The 19,070-nt window shown below is 38.4% G+C and overlaps 1 protein-coding gene across 7 annotated transcripts in view; it reads left to right on the plus strand.

The window, feature by feature from the left end:
• EPHA6 (EPH receptor A6) overlaps window positions 1-19,070 on the plus strand; it is a 444,142-nt gene that overhangs the window by 376,799 nt on the left and 48,273 nt on the right. For all 7 annotated transcript variants that reach the window (XM_027698393.1, XM_027698390.1, XM_027698394.1 and 4 more), the window contains 2 exons: window positions 5,923-5,984; window positions 17,295-17,504. In XM_027698393.1, coding sequence (XP_027554194.1) covers window positions 5,923-5,984; window positions 17,295-17,504 — 272 coding nt within the window. The remainder of the gene's footprint in view (window positions 1-5,922; window positions 5,985-17,294; window positions 17,505-19,070) is intronic.

Consider the following 19,070-nt stretch of genomic DNA (forward strand, 5'->3'; position numbering starts at 1 on the left):
ATAGCAGCAGGATGGTAGTGCTATCCTTTTCACTCTTCTGGCTCCTGAAGTCTCAAGAAGGAGGTTGGAACTGCAATTTTTATTTCCTGAGGCTGCTTAGTCAGGGACCTTTTGTGATGTAAGTCTGTAATGCAAGTGGGATGGCTTGCAGCAAAAGTCCCACTGGCTTCACGTGTGTTGGTGTGGACTGACAATGCAAAACCCAGCAGAACTTTTTTTCAATTGCTTTTTGCACAGTCTTTAGTTTTCTTGCTTTCTTTTTTCCTCCATCAGTTTTGTATTATGGGATTTATTTTTTCTTTAATTCGCTGAAATTAATTCTCCTCTGGTGCATATCAATGCATTGGTAGTAGCAGCAAGAGAGAAGAAGCTGCAGTGCCATGGCAAGTGGTTCTCTTATTTGAAGAGATATGCAGTGAACAAAACCAGTGGAAGATCCAGGAATGTCCTCCAAGCCCTGGGCATTCCAGTGGGGAACAGAGTTTCCCTGGGGGTGCTCTGTCTGCTGTCCAAGTGCTGAAAGGCACAGGACTAAGGGTGTGCCCCTGTGTTTGGGTCTGTCTTATCTCTCCAGCTTTAGCAGGAGATAAGTTAGTGGGGAACCAGAAGCAGAACATGGCTTTGGAATGAAAAGATGCCTGATAAGCAGGTGATTTTTCTGAGACACATGAATTCTGATCTGCAGAAATGGTGGAGCAGTATTTTCTTATAGCAACTAGAGAACAGTTCTTTGCTGGTTTAAGTGGAAGAATAAATATCCTGTGTTTATGTTAACAGGTCTACTCCCATAATTGGCATTAAAGATTTCATTATGGGACTGTAGAAAAGAAACATGTGCTAACTATTCTTTTTGGAGGATTAATATTACATAAAAACTTCATTAGAGGAGGCTTTGCTGCATTATTTAAAATGACAACAGGAGACAACAAGCTGAATATTTTGTCATTGATATGACACTTCAAATTCTTCTCCTTATTCATCAGTCTAGCACTCAATTAAATTACATGCTATCTAAATTTTTTGTTGTGAGAAAAAATACATAAATAAAAAATACAATGTGAGTTTTGGATATTATCGGTATTTTACATTATTCTGCAATATATGGCTTTCTTTTTTTTTTTCTTTTTTGCATTCCTGCTTATTAAAAATATGTCAAGCAGATTGATGAATGGAAAATACAAGATTGAAACATGTTCTGAGGTGGCATGACATCAATACAGATTGTTTGTCATTTACTCTGGCTTTATTCGAATGGCATTGCTGGGCGGGAGGATTCCAGGAAAGAACTTTCTGAGGGAAAGTTGTCCAAACCAGTCAACCTCTTGTCACAAGGTAGTAGTTGCATTAAACAATGAATAATTCCTGCACCTTCTACAAATTCAGCTGAGTTCTGAGGAATTAAATTCATGTCTTTTCCTGCATCACGCCAGGCACTGATATTGCTCTTGCATGTTCAGTCTGGCTTTCTGAGATAGCAGGACTCAAATGGATCTGCCAGAGCCACAGTCACTCCCTGTGCGAGGAGGGGAAGCTGCTTTAGACAATATCACACATGTCTGGGGTGGGAGTATTTGTAGTTTCACAAAAAAACATGAAAACAGTGAATGTGGCTGTGGTGTCAGTGTGTGTCATGTATAAATACGATTATAATTTCATATTGTTGAGTCTGTAGTAAAATGATAAATCTGTTACACTAATGTGCTGCAAATTGTGAATGTGATATACATAGTATGTAAAATCCATATTTGGGGTTAAGATCTGTTGCGTCAGAACACTTTATAATTCCTCTGCTTTATAACTGGTTTTTCTCACAATACTCCCTGTGAGGTATCTAAAACTGCTGCAGGACTGGTTTGTTTGACTGATTTGACTGCTGAATCCACCTTCAAATATTTTTTATTTTGTCCTCCCCCAATTCCAACAAGAAGTTCTGCACTCTCCTCCAGCAACATCTGCAGTTTTTAGCTCCTTGATTCCAAGTCCTCAGCTGACACTTTTCTCAGTGTCCTTTTTCCACACCTCCTCTTATGTGGATCTTGACACTGATGTTCTTCATATTGTTGTCTTGACTCCCATGTGCATCCCACTGCTGTTTGTTCTTAAACCTGTTTAACTTGTCTCTGTTTTGTGTGTGTAAGCAATCCTAGGATAATAATTCAATGCCTTCCAGCATTGCATTAGCCTACCCCTGGATAAAATAATCAAAGATTGCTTCTCTGTCTTAGAGACTTCTCTGACCTCCTCTCATTTATTCATTCCTGTTCTCATTTTGAGGATGAAGAATTCATCTTTCTTAGTACCTTGAGAACAACGTGAATTTTCATAATCTAAGTAATAGTCCTTTTGGCTTTTTTCTTTGTCTAGAGACAAACATTACAGTAGTTCAGAAATCTCCCAGTATTATTTTTCAAAGTCGATTTTGCAGTCCTCTTTAAAACAAAAGCAGTATTTTGTGTTTGTAGGAAGCTTTACCACAAAGTTTTTCTGCACTCAAATTGTACCTTGATATAAAGGATGATATCTGCTCTTTGCAGTTAAAATGAAAGTAACATCAGCCAATGTCATCCATAGCCTACTATTTCTTTAAGCAACCACAACAACAGATGAGACATTTCTGATGTTCAGGTCCTCCAAAGACAAACACTGTGCTGACTGAAAGTCTCCCTGTATTGACTGTCACAATCCAGCTTGTAATACACAAACAGCTTCAGTGATACATTAAACTTGCAGTCAAAATAGGGTGGCTTTTATCAAGTGCTGTCACACTAAAAGAAGATTATTTGATAAGTCAGTGTTCAGATCCAGATTTAAGACTTTTGCTTGAGCTAATCAAGTGATGGAGCCAGTTTCATTTTTGAAATTTAGGAAGGGTGTTGAGTGATACAAACTGAGTCAGTGGGGAGCTATCAGCCTGAGAGAATAAATTTATTGATGATATGCTCATCTTCTGATATACAGCAACCTGCTTGAAGAAAAATGCTACTTATTCTGGTATATTTAGTGAATCCTGCCATTCCTGTGCTATCATGTGGAATAGCTGGTTTTGTGTTAAGGCACATCAAGTCATTCAAGGACCACATTGAGTAGTTTAAAAACTCATAATCATTATCCAGTGAAAAATACTGAAGTCTCTTTATTTAAATCCACAGATAAATGCATATGCATACATTTCACAGTTACTTTAACCTAGAAGTTTATGGGAGCAGAGGGTGTGAGGAAAAAGGAAATAGAGTAGGAATTTTTTGGAGGGCAAATATGTTGTGAGAAAATGTAGTTGCATTTAAAAATAAGTGTGAAAATAAGTTGTGTTGAAGGATATGAATCTAAGGAGCATTAAAGCTGTAATGAGAGCCCATGAACCTTTAGAAAACCTCACAGAAGAGCTTCTGGAAAGCCTGGAGTGCCAGAGGATAACCCACAGGAAACTAAGGGCACTGTTTTGAAGCTCAGCAGCTCCATTTGTTATTCCCTTCAAATGTAAGTTTTCCATACAGGTGTTCTAGTTGTTGATTTATCCAGAAAGAGAAATTTCTGGCTAACTTATACCTGGCCAAATATGCCATCTGAAAGCCAGCTTTACCTCCCTATTTATTGAAAAATGCCATTGTCTGCAACAATTTAGAAATTACTACTTGCTTGAGAGAGTTCTGCATACAGTAAGATCCTGTAGCATCAGGCTCTTTACTTCTTGGTTTACTTCTCTAGATTATAGGATATTCCTTCCACGTGGAGGTGTCAGCCCCTTGACAATAAGAAAATGATAAAGGTAAGGGAATGTAGGTCACTCATGTGCTTGAAACTAAAGAGAATGGGCTATCCAGCTAGTCATCATTAGCAAGCTGAAGTAAAGAAAAAAATTTTTACAATGCTGTGATCTCAAAGAGCTTAAAAGTGATGTATTGTTTAAGCTTATAATGCAAAACCAGGGTATAACCAATGGATGCAGATGAATATAATTGATTTGGAGGCAGGTGCTCATCTGCAGCTGAGACTAAACATTCAGTTAAAATAAAAAGAAGTTGGTAATTCTTAACACTTCTGAAAGGCTATCCAAAAAGACTACTAAGGCATCTGGAAATTTTCACACAGGAAAAATTTCTACTACTGTGCTAACACTGTGAAGCACTGTTTTATGCATTGAGGACCTAAACATGAGGGCTAACACAGAAATAATCACAAATTTCAATAGAGGAAATGAGAAAATATAGTGAAGAACTACAGAAAGAGTAGACTGAAGTATTTGAATGAGCATCACTGGGGTACCTGGAACTCCAAGTTGACCTACTGGGATGAACACAGAAATGAATCGTTCCCTTTTTTAAATTGAAAGTTAGCTGTAACACCTCAGGAGAAATATCTGGCTGTGGCTTATTGTATATATTGTGGACAGTTTATTAAACACTTTCACTGTTAACCAAACTGAACAGAAATGGGCTGGAACAATCAAAATGCCCTTCTACGCTTTATCAGCCTGAACACTGTGTTTGTTTCTCATCCCCTCATCCAAATAAAACACAAACATAATTTGAGAGGCAGAGGAAAAAAAAGCGATTAAAGAGTCTTCTTTTGGATTTGAAAATTATTGGCACAGTTAGTGTTGAATGGAGGAAGTGAAATGGCAGACTCACAGTGTCACCCTTGGTCACAAGCCACAAAAGAGACGGGCATTCCCAGGGAAAGAAAAATTTGCCATTTTAAGATTTTTAACTTTAAGATTTTTTATCTCCTTCCCAATCTGACTAACATACTTCTTCATTACATTAGTTTTTTCTGTATTAGAATGGCTCCTTTGTAATATTCATTCTAAAAAACTTGTTGCTCTGCAGCCTTGTTGGCAGGGTGATTGACCCTCTAGTGTCAAGCATTTCTAGAGTGGTAGTTTATTCAAGGGCAATAATGAAATGCTATTTAATTCAGTACCCAGCTTAGAAGTTTATTTTCAGGTTTTGATACCCTTTTAGGAAATAAATGTAAGGTGTTATTCTACTTCAATTTGGATGTGGTGCCACCCTGGAACCATAGGATTGCGTAGGGTCTGAGCAAAAGGAAAAACAGTTGAGATTTTTTTGGAGGGGGAAATATTTTGTGAGAGAATGCAGGAGAATTAATAGCTGCATTTAAAATAAGTGTGAAAATAAGTTGTTGGATACAAATAAGTTGAAGGATATGAATCTAAGGAGCATAAAAGCTGTAATGACATCCTCTGGACCTCTAGAGAACCTTACAAAAGAGTTTCTGGAAAGCTTGGAGTGCCAAAGGATTACCCATAGGAAAGCAGGGGCACTGTTTTGAAGCTCAGTAGCTCCATTTGTTATTCCCTTCAAATGTAAATTTTCATTCATAAATGTTCACAGGAAAACTGAGCTAGTTGAGCAAAGCCTTGATTTGAGTAACATTCTGTATATTTTATGTATTTACAAACAGATGAATTCAGAGTTTTGCTGAATTATACACACCCAATACACACACTCAATCTAGGAGAGCTTTTTTTGTGACATCCCCTTCGATTTGTTTTTTATGTCCAAAGTCAGTGAGATATTTTAATTTGAGAGGAGGATTATGACATTGAGTTTGTAATTACTTGGACATGCCTTATGTATATATTTGGGGTTTGTCTTGAATATATTCCAAAAATATTTGTTATTTGGAGAGAGCAGGCTTTTCTTTGATCTTTTTTAAGGGAGAATACACTGGAGTGAATTATGAACATTCAGCTAATCCAGCACCAAAAAAAAACCCCAAAAGATAGGAAATGATTCTTAGATAGTAAGGGAATTGTGTTATTGTGTTTGTGGTATAAATGAGGATTTTGAAAATACATAACATATTTAACTACTGTGATTAATCTGCGCATAACAGATGAAATTATAAAAGCTCCATAATATGTTCATAATCTTAATGTATTTCTTTGCTGTTTTGCAGGCAGACCAGTAATGATTGTAGTTGAATACATGGAGAACGGATCCCTTGACTCCTTTCTGCGGGTGAGGTGCCATTTTCTGATGACATTTGAATAAGACACCATTCTAGGTTAAGATTTAAATCATTTATCACAAATTAATTTCTACATAATGTTATTCATGGATTTTTAGTGAAGAATAGAAGCTTTCTCCCCAGGGTACATTTCTGAGGTACAGTGATATATTAGAGCATGGCTGGGAAAGAAGAAGATTTAAACTTAGGAATATAATTGATTTCTTCTACAAAAGTAGTCCCTGACTTTAGCAAAATGTATTTCAAAAAGTGTTTTTGTGAAGGAAAAGATAAATTGAAGGATAAATGCCTGGTCTTATGGAGGTGGCTCATTTTTCTCAATCACCTTCAAAAATACTCTGTTGTGATTTTTTTTGGTTGGTGAAGTGTAGAATACACTCAGTAATTGATTTATAATTATTCATGGTTACTTGCATTTAACAAATTGGATTAGAAAACAGTTCATGGGTGAAATGTCCTGGCGTTAATTAGCCCCCAAATGTCACTAATAAACATTAAAGAAGGGCTACAGAAATTGTGAGTAATATGTTGGCACAATTATATTTAATTTTTCCTAGAAAAACTGAAGGAAAGGATGACCTCCCCTTTAAGCTAAACTTATCCTAAAGTGGCCTCTTTTGTTAACAGAACCCCTGGAAATGCTGCAGAGACCCACTGTCATAAGACCTTGTGGGAATAATTTTAAAGTCAAGTATTTCAAACTTGTCATAAAAAGTAAACACCAGCCCTCACTTACCCACTGCCCTGGCATTGCCATCTTGCAGAATGGTAAATTTGGGGTTGTGGGCAAGCTCAGGGCAGGGGATCAGGGGCCTGTGGGTCTGTGAACTTGTTTGAAAGGGTCTTCCAAAGGGAAGACCTTAAACAAGGAGCTGTGGAAACACCTGCGTGAAAATCTAAGTGGTGGTGATAGAAGGATGATTTGGGAGCAGGAAGAAGGAACTGGTAAGAGAAAAGAGTGAATAAGCAGGAGGGAAAAACAGCCAACATTTTAGGAAGAAGACACATCAGAGAGAGGGAGAGAAAGTCATACAGACAGTACTTGGTTGACAGCTGGTTGAGAAAAGGGGTAGCAACAAGAGAAGAGCACCTGGAACAAAGGAGACCACCCTGAAAGTACATCAGGGCCATTATCTTAGATATTTCTAGGCACTGGTTCTCCTTTCCTTTTTGTTTTGATTATTGCATAGTGTTTTTAATCTTACATTTCTTGTCCTCTTTGCTTGCCCTCCCAAATAGTTTTTTATTTTTCATTATCAAGACACACAACAGATATCTGTCATGATGTCAGAAACATGCCAGCACCAGAGTTTTTGGTGAGAATTTGCTGATTTCTCAAAATTGAGTTATTTTTACGGAGCGTTTGATCTCATCCATGTCTTACAAAATGGGGAGTCTTTAAAAATCAGCCCCCTTGCCTTTCTGGCTCATCTCTCTCTCCATCTGCAGCAGACAGACTGCCACTGATTTGAGTACCTGCAGCTTCCATGGTCTCTAATTTTTCAGCAGTGCCCCAGAAAGACTTGCCTGGGCCTGAAATATTGCCCTGTGTGTGTGTGTGTGTGTGTGTGTGTGTGTGTGCAGAATTTCACGAAGTGAATTAAAGCAAGTACTGAAATAATTCATGAAGGAGAATTACCTTTCTCTGAACTGCTCGAGTATGATATCTATATCCCAGTTTTTCTTCACCTGCATCCATTTATCAGAATAGTCACCACTTATTAGGATACTTTAATAGAAACTGAGATCAGCAAAATGATGATGTTACTGTGAAGCAATATTTCTCACATTGCATGGGATATATTTGGAAGCAAATCTGCTGGGGGGAAATGTGAGCTAATAATTTCTGCAGCTGTTTTCCATGTATATTATTTTACAGTTTCAATTCACAATTCAGATACGGGTTATTCTTCTAAAATGCTTTTAAAATGTACTTTAGATAGTATTCAACATCCCAAAGCACTGTAGATATGTCAGCATTTCTGTTAGTAATTAGCAGAGCAAATGGCTGCAAAATAACCTGTTTAAAAAGAAATCCAGCTGCTTCATTAATAATAGTTGTGTCCTGCAGATATAAGTACACACTTTTAAAAGCTTTTGTGAAGATACAAAGAAACAGAAAGGCTTTATCTTTAGTAATCCTAATGAAAAGCATTCAGTGAATATAACAAATGTTGTGAGATTTGGAAGGGCTTATAAGATAGTCTATCTTTCTTATTATTTAAAGGATCACTTGTAACACTGCAGTGTTTTTACACAGAGGGCAGAAACAATCCATTTCTCACCAGAAGAAATATTTTCCCACGTACCACAACCTGCAAAAATTCACTGGCACATCCCTCTGTCTTCCTCCAAAAGCCTGCAAAAATGGATCAGTCTTACAAATTCAAAGCGAGATTCTGCAATGAACCATGTGAGGATATTCCAGAAGAACTCCATTTGCCATCTCCCTCCTCACAGCCTTGGTGGGATATTTGCTTTCATGACAGTACAGGCTGCACCATGAATCATAAGCTCCAAGCAAAGCCTCCCTCCCCACCTTGATCCCTAACTGCTAAAATCTTAATAGCTTTTAATTCCCTGTTTTACAGATAGCAGTGCCTACTTTCTGCTATTAGTATGAATTTAACAGCAAGCTCAGCTAAATTATGTCTTCCCCGCCTCACAAGATGTCTGTATGCTGGCTGCTAACTTTCAGCTTTTGGGTGAAAAAAAATTGGCATGGATTTGCAATATGAAGATCCTTCAGATATATTCTTAGTGGAAAGGCATCAGCTACTTAGAACCAATTCTGTAAGATGATGGCAATTAATTACAGTGATTGTGCATCATCAGACATCCTAAATTGCTGAAGACACTTGACACCGAATTTTCCTCAGAAATACTGCCTTATTTTTACAATTATATAAAACTCATTTCCAAAAGATGAAACTCAGTTATCTTTTCTTTTTTTTTTTCCCCTAAAAATATAAGATTGAGGCTTGTGAGTTAATCATCCCACAAAAGTACACCTGAAATTTTCTATCAATAAAATGGTTCTTTGACCAGAAATAAGGTTCATGTGGGTTCATTTCTGGTAACACTTAGAGAGATTTCTCTGAAAAAGGATGTGGGCTTCCAGCTTAGTATTTCCTCAGGGGCTAGAAGCTCACTCCTCTTTCAATATTACTCCAACAACTGCCAGATAGAAGTAATCTGTGCTTGGAAAGAAAGTGGCTAATACTGGGAAATTGAGGAGATCCAGGTACAATTTCTTGTTACCAGTTTCACACACAGACTTTGGATGGGACATATTTTATTCACCTGCCTGTGTCATGGAGATCTTAGCAATCGCTTACTCTGCAAGCACATGAGGAAATAATAAAGACAAGAAGAGTTGAAAGGGCAGCTATCTGTATTGATAGAAAGATGTGGTTAGTAATTAGGATAAAAGTAGTCAAATATGTTTGCTCAGGGTTGTTGATACAGACTATAGAAGATACAACAAGAAAGACAACCAAGAGAGATGCATAATAACAAAAACCAAACCAACAAACAACAACCACACAGAAAATTAGACGTCAAAAACAAAGAAACAAAAAAACCCACCACAAAACCTTTATCGTGAGCATTTTGGCAGTTTGCCACTGCTGTTTGTTGGAGCATGGCCATAATGAGGTAAATCACATGGGGTTTGAACCACTGCTTGGTGATCTTGCAGTCTTCATACATGACACAAATGCAGTCTCATGTTGTGGAGGGGAAATGGTGATGAGTGCCACGTTGGACTGAAAGCTCTGCAGCACTTCAGAGGGTGATCCAGTAATAGAACCCAGGTCCAAATCCCAGTTTCGCTCCCTCTCTGTTTGTGCTGGGCACCACAACATTTTCCTCAGCCTTGCCCTGTCAGATGATTGCAATAATTCCTACAAAAGTCCTTTTCCTAAGGTTTTTCTTTTCATCCTGACACGTCATCCCCCACTTATCCCATTCTCTAAATCTGTGGCTCACAGATTTATAGAGCTTACTCTATTACAAGTTAAATATCATCTGCTGTTTTCACAGCTCCATTTAAAGGGTCATTCTTGGCTAAAATAATTGGATTTAGCCACTCATGGACAAGAACAGGGTGATTAGGAGGCCGGGTGGCTTGTGTGCTTGAGGGGGCTACTGCTTGTTGGGTTCAGTTGCCCAGAATGATACCTGGAGAGCTTTGTGTTGCCTCTGGTCTGGACTCACCCTCCTTGTGCATCACAAAGTGTGGGCACAGATTTAAACCACAGAAAAGGAACACATCTAGAAGGAGCCTTTTGGGGATGTTTGTGGCTGGCTACATAGCATCACGTAAAATGGACAAAAAAACCTTATCACCAGGGTACTGAACTTCTTTCAGTATTTTTCTGCAGCTGCAGACCACCAGAAACTGTCAGTGCTGTGTTGCTGCTCAGTGTCCAAGCTGTGCTGACAACAGTCGTGCAGTGAGGTGAGAACCAGGGCCACAGCAATATTAATCAGATGAGAACTCGTGGTATTGCAGCAGGTTCTGTGGCAGCCTGGCACTGAAATAATCCATCAGGCCTATCCACTGCACTGTACTTGCTCACCTCCTTCATGAGGAAGGGAATTCACTCTCCAGGGATCAGTGTGGGAAAGAAAGCTCCTCAGGTTCTGCAGCATTTTTGCTGAATAGACAGATGTTTAGGTTTGAAAGATGCTCCAATCTGGCCCAGTTTTGTGAATCTCAGAGCTGGAGGAGGAAGGGATGCATTTACCTGGTGTAATCACAGGGTCGTCCTGCGTTCTTCGTTGTCACTATTTGCCACCCTAATGCTCCTTTTCCCGCCTGAAAACTTGTGACTGACACATTTCCATTCACTTCAGAGAATTAAAATACTTGCTAAAAAAAGTTAGATTTATTTACAGGCGTGGATAGTAGGTGAAAATCACGTATTTTGTTCTTTCGAAGAGTTTATAAGAAACATGCTTAGTTCCCTGAGAGCACTAACTGCAGCAGACTGTACAGCAAATGAAAGCCTGGGATGCAGCCCAAAATTTTAATTCCTCGAGGCAGGTCTAGCAGAGGCTAAGATAAGTGTTACTAGATGGAGAAAATATTATGATATATTGCTGTTTCATGCAGTAATCGTTATGAAGTTATTCTCAGAGCGGTTTTGCTATCAGGCTCACCCTTTTTTTCAACTACAGTTTAGCTGCTACAGCAGACACCTCCATTTAGCAAGTTTGGGGGAAAGGAAGAAAAGAGAAAAATTAAGACTTTTAGCAAGTTCCACAGAACGATGTTGTAAAGTACATGTTATATATCCATCTAAAATGGCCTCACTAGACAGAGTCAGCTTTGGGGAAAAGAAGCCAGATGGCCCTCCCTAACTTTAATGGTTCCTGTTATTGTTTATCTGCATTCAGAGAGGCAGCAACATTAGAGCTCATAACTAATATTCCTTCTTTTGCTTTCACACTCAGCACTCGTGTGCACTTTTATTTATTGGAGGCATGTTCCTTTCTGGCAGGAAAAAGAGGGCACTTTGCTTTCAAAAATGACTCTGTAAAGAAGAAAACCTGCACTGGAAACTGCTGATATAATTTTTTTTTTTCCTGAACCAAAATCAGATCGAGCAATTAGAAAGTAAATTTGAAATAATGCATTACCTTCACAGTGAAATTGTAAGCAATGTGTGATCTAAGATTACCCTGAGAAGCTGTTGCTGATGCTACAGAGCCAATATTTGTTCTCAAGCAGTGTTTTACCCTGCTAAAGGGAGGTAGAAAACAGTATTTCTGATACTGCTGTGAGAATTTCATTTATAAATACCTGTTTTAAACATGTAGATATTTTTACTTAGGCATTAAATATTGTAGATATTCTTACTACCGAGCAACAAGAAGTTTATTAAAAACTGTTTTGTATTTGAAGGCAAAAATAATTTTATAGGTAATATGAACTCTTTCAGCGTGCTCTTTATCTTTGTGAATTTGCCAAGAATACATAAGAAAGCAGAGGATCAGTACAGAGCCAGTATCATTAATGTCTTTTAAAAGAAGGGAAAAGAGAAGCCAAGAAATTACAGGCCAGTCAGCTTAATGTCAACTGCTGAAAGATTTTTGGAACAAATTATCAGAAAAGTATTTATAAGCACCTTAGAGATAACAGGGAGATAAGTATGAGCCAACATGGATTTGTCAAGAACTAATTCTGTCAAACAGCTTGGTTTCCTTTTGTACCAGGGTGCAGGCTTTGTGAGGATGGGAGAAACAGCTGATCTCCTAAACCTTGACTTCAGCAAGGCTGTAAAACTCTCCCCTGAGATCCTGATGAGAAGCTGGAGAAATATGGTCTTCATGAAATTTCTGCTGGTGGACACTGTGTTGGCAACATTCTGTATGGAGGGAATGGAATTTGGATGGAAAGAAATATGGGCTGGGGTTGTTCTGCAGTCTGTGTTTCCCCATATTTTTATTAAACTTCTGGATCCTGAGACTGCAACTAAACTTTGAAATTTTCAGGCAATACAAAGCTGAGTAGGAACTCAGGCAGACAGCAGGCTAGAGCTAGAATTTAAAATCATCACAACAAATTTAAGAAATAATTTAGTAACTAATTAGCTTAAAACTAACCAGAAATAAGTAAGGACAATGGCACAATACTCCACTGTGGCTGGAATAATCAGCTCTAGAGTAGAGAACAGAGAAAAACTGTTCAGACAGAAGTCTGCTGACAGAAATTGCTCTAGAATTTGCAGTAGGTCAGGGGCATTTGCATTGCTCTAACAAATGCAAATGGCACCCTGGAAACTAGAAATAAGAGTATCCCCTGCAAGGTCTGTGAAGTAAATTTTTCTCTCCCTTTACATTGGTGAGGGCTCAGAGTACTCTCTTTTTTGGACTTTAATTCTTCAAGAAATGTATGGAGGAGGTGGACAAAGAGTCCACAACAAAATCAAAAAGGATACTTGCCAAGAAGATGAGATGTGTGGACCGACCCAGTGTGAAGCCCAAAGGAAAGGGCAAGAGAGATGTTTAGTCTTTGTGGGCATATGAAAGAGCTGCAAAGAGGAATTGCAATCTGTGCCAGTCAAAGCCCCATGCTCAAGGGAGGCATCTTGTTCAAGACATGGTATAGGATAAGAATTAATGGCCCTGATAGTCTTTAAGTGCAGGTTAGAGAAGTATGTCAGGAATGACACAGAGTGAAGAGATGATTTATTCCCTGCTCAAAGTCCCTTCCACCTCTGTGACTCTGTGTCAGCTGTATTCCAGTGCACCAGTGTGGGCAGAGACACCTGATTATTCCAGGACATCCCTTCCTTGTTGCTGTAGCTGAGTGAGGAAAGCAGGACCACAGGTTACAAGGCTACTACTGCTGTGATGTCCAGATTAGAGGGCAGTTATTGCATCTCATAATAAACTGTGGAAGGGGTTCATCTTGCAAATATTTTGAATAATATAAAGATTTCCCATCTTTTTAATGGCTGAAGAGTCAATTAGGATCACTCATTAGCAATTAAAATGAACTAGAGTAATTATATTTAATTGAATTAATGGAATCTATTAATAATAATTAATTAAAACTGCATGGAACTCTGTTAACTGTTGACTAAAGAAGAAATTATTAGTTGACTTCATTCCATGCTAATAGTATAAACCTGACTGTGTTACACATGATAGCATGAAACATGGGTTATACTGCCAAGCAACACCAAGTTGCAACTTGAATTTTGGAAGATTTAAGCTGATAAAGTCCTACAATTTACTTTGCATGGTGGAACAGCAACAAGAAATGCATGGCAAAAACTATATCTTTCACATAGTGACCAGTAGGATCTGCCACTGGTGAGTATGATCTAAGTCAGTCACAGACACATCATTTTCAATGCTATTCTCCATCTAAAATAAGATGTAAATAATCTGCAGTAAAATATTTAGACCTATAGCAAATCCTGCACATTTCTTAGAGCATAAGGGCATAAAAGTGCTCTGAATTATATGTCAAATAAAAAAGTGGACTTTGGAATAGATGGAAGTCCAGAAACAATACAGAAAAATCCAGTGACCAAGCCTTCAAAAGGTTACTGAAGAGTAAAATAGAAAAAAAACCTTCTCAAGAAGAAAAATTCCATGGGCTTTTAGAAAAGCACTGAACTAGTGCTCACTGAAGCTGGAAACTAGAAGGCAAAAAAGCAATGAGACAAACTTTGGATATCATCTTTCCTCCCCTGCAGGAACTGCCCAGCCCATTATATGTCAGTGCTCTTGAAAGGTCTCTAACAGGAGGAGAATATTTCACCTACATAAGGTTTTCAAAAGCCAACTGTAGCTGAATGAAAAAGCTTTTTTTCAGGGCATTTGCACCGCTGCATAAATGCAATGGCAACAACTCAGACATTGCATCTGTACTCAGCTGTTGAGAAAAGTTTATTTAGCAAAGCCATTAAAGCCTGATTAAAATTTAATGGAATGATAGGATAAATGTGGTGAGTCCACTGAGGTCTGAATGGCTGCCAGTATTGATTAACGCCCTTAAGAGCCCAGTGGGAATCCTATCAAAAGCATATTTCAAATCTAAGCTCTGGGAATCAGAATAAAGCCCTGGGTAAAAACCACCCTATCGTTCAGATGAGTGTTTTATGTCCCTAAACAACAAGCAAATGAAACAAGATAATGGGAAGTTGCCAAAGGAGTGTACTTGGGGATTTACGCACGCTGAAGATACGAGGCCAGATTTGTACCTGCAATAATTTCATCAAACTAGTTGAATTTTCCAAGGGTTAAGTATGGCCATAGTCTGTATCAGATGAAATATTTGGATATATTGAAGGGTAACAGTTTACAGATTGTGCAGGGACACAACTGGCATGGAAACAGATGCAGAAGTGATTAAAAAGAGACTTGAGAGAGAAGGCTGTTTTGCTGGTGGGAAAAATGCAGTTGTTCCAGTGGCAAGGCTGGCAGTGAAACAATATAAAACCAAGCATGAGGAAAACAGATGCAGCAGAGGATTTGGAGAAATATGCAGAGGGAGAAGGAGGACAGAAAAAAATTGCAAGTAGTATATTAGCAGGTCTGTCATTTCTTCAAAGGTGAAGATAATAAGTTTGAACTTTTTTTGTCAAGGCAGAAGCGGAAAGAAATTTGAAAGGAGGGAGAGAATGGCAAAAGCATGAGATTGTTTTAAACTCAGGCATTACTGCTATACTGGTAAGGCAAATACTGAGATTTGGAAAGAGCAGAAAAAGGTTATGTTTTATGAAAAATTAATCAAGCATGGTCTAGCTTTGAAAGAGCAGAAATTAAAAAAGGAAGGAATGAATGCTTGTGATGTGAGAGGACAAAAGGTTAAGGGAGGTGTTGCAGATGAATCTGAGGTTGTTGAAAGAATGGAGCTGTTAAGAAAGATAAGCAGGAGGTGAAATATAGAGGTTTGGGGGCTGGTTTTGTTTGGTGTTTTGTTGTGGAGGTGGGAGGGACTTGATTCATCATTTTGCAAAAGTCAGGTGCTGGCACTTGTTCCAATTCCTAATTTGACAGTTAGCAAAAAAAATGTTATCCATACATGGTGTGAAGAGTATTAACTGTTGGCAGCCAGCTTCATAATTTTTAAATCAACTGAACATTCAGAAGTATTAAATGAAAAGCAAAACCCAAATCCTGTGTGGCTTCATTACATAAAGCATTGGATAAAGCCCATTTCCTTCCTTTATCGGAAGAGGCTTAAAGTATTTAAAATATTATCTTAATTGCTAGATGGAATGTTTTTATTTAAAATATCTGTCACTGGTATGTTTTGGAGTCTGAAATAACCCTTATTCTTGTGGTAGGATCCTGTGATAGGGAATGTCATAGGCTTATAAAAGGGGATGGCCTTCTCTAAAATGTCTGGTTATCACACTTGAGGCTTTGAGGTCTTCTAGCTGACAAGGTGTGTTGGTATTTTCCTTTTACCATTATCTTTCTGGATTTCTTTTATTTATTCTTTAAATATTTGTATCCTGACGAGCTGGATACAGGCCTCAAACCATTGAATCACTATGGAAATGCTGAAATACCTTGCTGACCAGGGATAAAGTTAAGCATATCTATACCGTTCAGTCTGTTGCTTTGGTGAATCTAATTAATTTACTGAACTTACTGTAAGCCTCTCCCCTACAAAAAATCATCTTGCTTAAATGTATCAGCTAAGCAATAGAAATGTCCTGAATGCTGATCAGAACCTTGCTGCTTCTCTGTTGCCCAATGCTAAAGGTGCTGGAGGAGAAAATGAAAAGTTAACTTGCTTGCAGGAGAGAGTTGTTTGTTTTTGTTTGGCTGTTCCTACTAACATAAAAGCCTGGCTCACTGAATAATCCATGAGAAGCTCAATGTCTGCCAGCTGAGGTCACAAAAATAATCCTGTAAGCAGTCTGCTGTAAATGGTAGACAGAGCAGACCTAAAAAAGGCAAAGAGCCCATAATCACATTTCTATACATGTACTCACTTGGTTCCCACTGCTGCATAATTCATGAGCTGTCTGATGTAGGACATAAAGAAATGTTAACTTTAATGCTGCAGATGGGGAAACTGAGGCCCAGAAGGACTGACCAGCTGGACAAATGTGGTTAATGACACAACTCTTATTTACATGTTCAACACTAATAGGAGTTAAGCAGCTTAATGCATTCATGGGGCTGAGCTTAAGGGCTTTCTTCCAGGAAGACTTTGGAAAAGCTTTGGAATAACCCTTCAATTTCAGCCCAATTCTCCTTCTTAATCTAGTGTTCAGAGATTATATGGTGTTAGGTGCAAAACAAACATGAGAGAAAGCTACAGACTTTTTCCGGGATGTTCTGGGAATTATTTTTTTTAAACAGAGAAACCCTCCCCAAAAAACAAAGAAACCCTCCCCAAAAAAAGCAAAAAAAAGTGAGGTAGCAGCAGTACCTCAATGCAGACAATCCAGGCTGAGACAATAAAAAGAGGGTTCTTTGTTTGCTGAGGCCAGGGAGTAAAAGATGAAGAGAGGATTTTTGTGTGCTTCCTCATTCTTGTACTAAAAAACGGTGTTTGGGGAAGGTGTTCTTAGTAACCTATTATAAAAGATGTTAAATTTTGTCAGTAGGAAGACTTTGGAATGTGTGAAATTGTGGAAGAAAATGGGGACAAACTGCACAATGGGAGATGAGATGGCATGCACTGCAGACCAAGTCAAATACTTGAAAAAACAAGCATGTTGGCTGGCTGGGTTACAAATGTCTTTTAAATAAGGGCTGTAGTTAACATCGCTAGAATGAAATGAATGTGTTCTTTGAACTTGCACCTTTACTTGCAGAAGCACGACGGCCACTTCACAGTCATCCAGCTGGTTGGAATGCTGAGGGGGATTGCCTCTGGCATGAAGTACCTCTCAGACATGGGATACGTGCACCGGGACCTGGCAGCACGGAACATCCTGGTCAACAGCAACCTCATGTGCAAAGTCTCCGATTTTGGTCTGTCCCGAGTGCTGGAGGATGACCCTGAAGCTGCTTACACGACAAGTGTGAGTTTGCCTTATCTAATTGGAACAGCTGAGTGACTTGTGCCTCTTTTATTCCAGTTTCAGGTTTGTTTATGCCACAGGAACAGCAGTTTGAGGTGGCTTGGCTCCATTTCCAGTCATGTGATTCAATAAACACGTTGGCAGTGCTGAGGGAAATTTGTTTTGATTTTTGGCTAATAAACTTCGGCAAACATTTATTTTAAGCAAATGTGCAAGTATAAGAGAGGGACCCTTTTCCTTCTTCTTGGGTTTGGTTTTGTTGGCTGTGGAGGGTTTTTCCCCCCACATTGTTACCTCTTCTGTTAGTTTGTGTTCATTTACAAAGAGATGTTTGTAAAAGAGAGGGATGGAGGAGGAGAGAATCTCACCAATTTCGCTGCTGGAAGCTTGGTGTTAAGCCTTGCATTCATAAATGAAAATTTTCATTTTATTTCATTTCAACTTACCTTCTAGCAAGACCTTTCTTGGATGGTTTAACTCTCAGTTCATTAATACTTAAATTCCTTATGTGATGCAATTAAATTGTTATCATGGAAAATGGGGTTTGGGTGGGATTTTTTTAGGGGAGAGTTTTTTCTGTTTGTGTCCGCTGAAGTAAAAAATTCTTGAACATGAGGAAGCTTGTTCAATTTTGGCTTAGATAAAAACCTAAATTGTACCTGCAGTATGAAGAAAGTAGGGAAAGGAGTGTGTTGGTTGTTGCCAATAAAATGACAAGTTCTGATGCAGCATTTTTTGCCATACCAAAATGTTTAGTTACAATCCTGTTACAGTTATTATCACAACATTAAGAATTTTGGCTAATTATAAGCTGATTTAGAGTAACTTTCATATCTATCACTGAAACTAAAACTATTTCCGAGTCAGAGTACTCTGAAATAGTACTCTCATTAGTACTCTTACAAAATGCACAGAATTTGTATGTTCCCATGGTAGGGCACAATGACAGAATTCTAATAAGAGATGATAAATGAGTATTAAATAATGTATTTCATCCTTTTTTTCTATTTCACTTTAAAAAGTGATGTATGGCAAAAATAAGGAACTCATCTAATTTAATTGAATTGGGATAAGTACTCTGGTGTATCCACTGAATTCAACACAGATATTGTAAGGGGATTACAGATCTTATATGTTTATATATGCATAGTATATATTTATTTTTAGTTTAGGGCTAAGATAGAAGTGTTCTGATAATTTTACTGTAACTTCCACTTCTTAGAAGTTCTATACAGAACTGCAAGCTGACTAGTCTTCACTCACAAGTCTCTTTGCAAGGTTTTCTATTAGGATCCATATGCAAGCTGGGGGGGAAAAAAAGCTCCTGGTTTTTACTTCATAGCACAGATTTCCTTCATTTATTTCTCGAAACCTCTTTTGCTTCACACTGCTTCTTAGTGTGAGGCTTGAAAGGAAAAATAAACATTACTGCAGCTTAACAAGTTATCACATGTTGGCTGAGCCTTGCTAATTGTCCATGTGAGTGTGCTCAGCTGGCAGCAAGTGCCCCCAGTGACAGGCAAGTTACACTGATCGTGGGCTAATCAGCCCAGCTGGGGGAAGGCC

This window comes from Neopelma chrysocephalum, unplaced genomic scaffold, assembly GCF_003984885.1.
Source record: "Neopelma chrysocephalum unplaced genomic scaffold, ASM398488v2 Primary Assembly neopelma1_126, whole genome shotgun sequence".
NCBI classification, from domain to species: domain Eukaryota; kingdom Metazoa; phylum Chordata; class Aves; order Passeriformes; family Pipridae; genus Neopelma; species Neopelma chrysocephalum.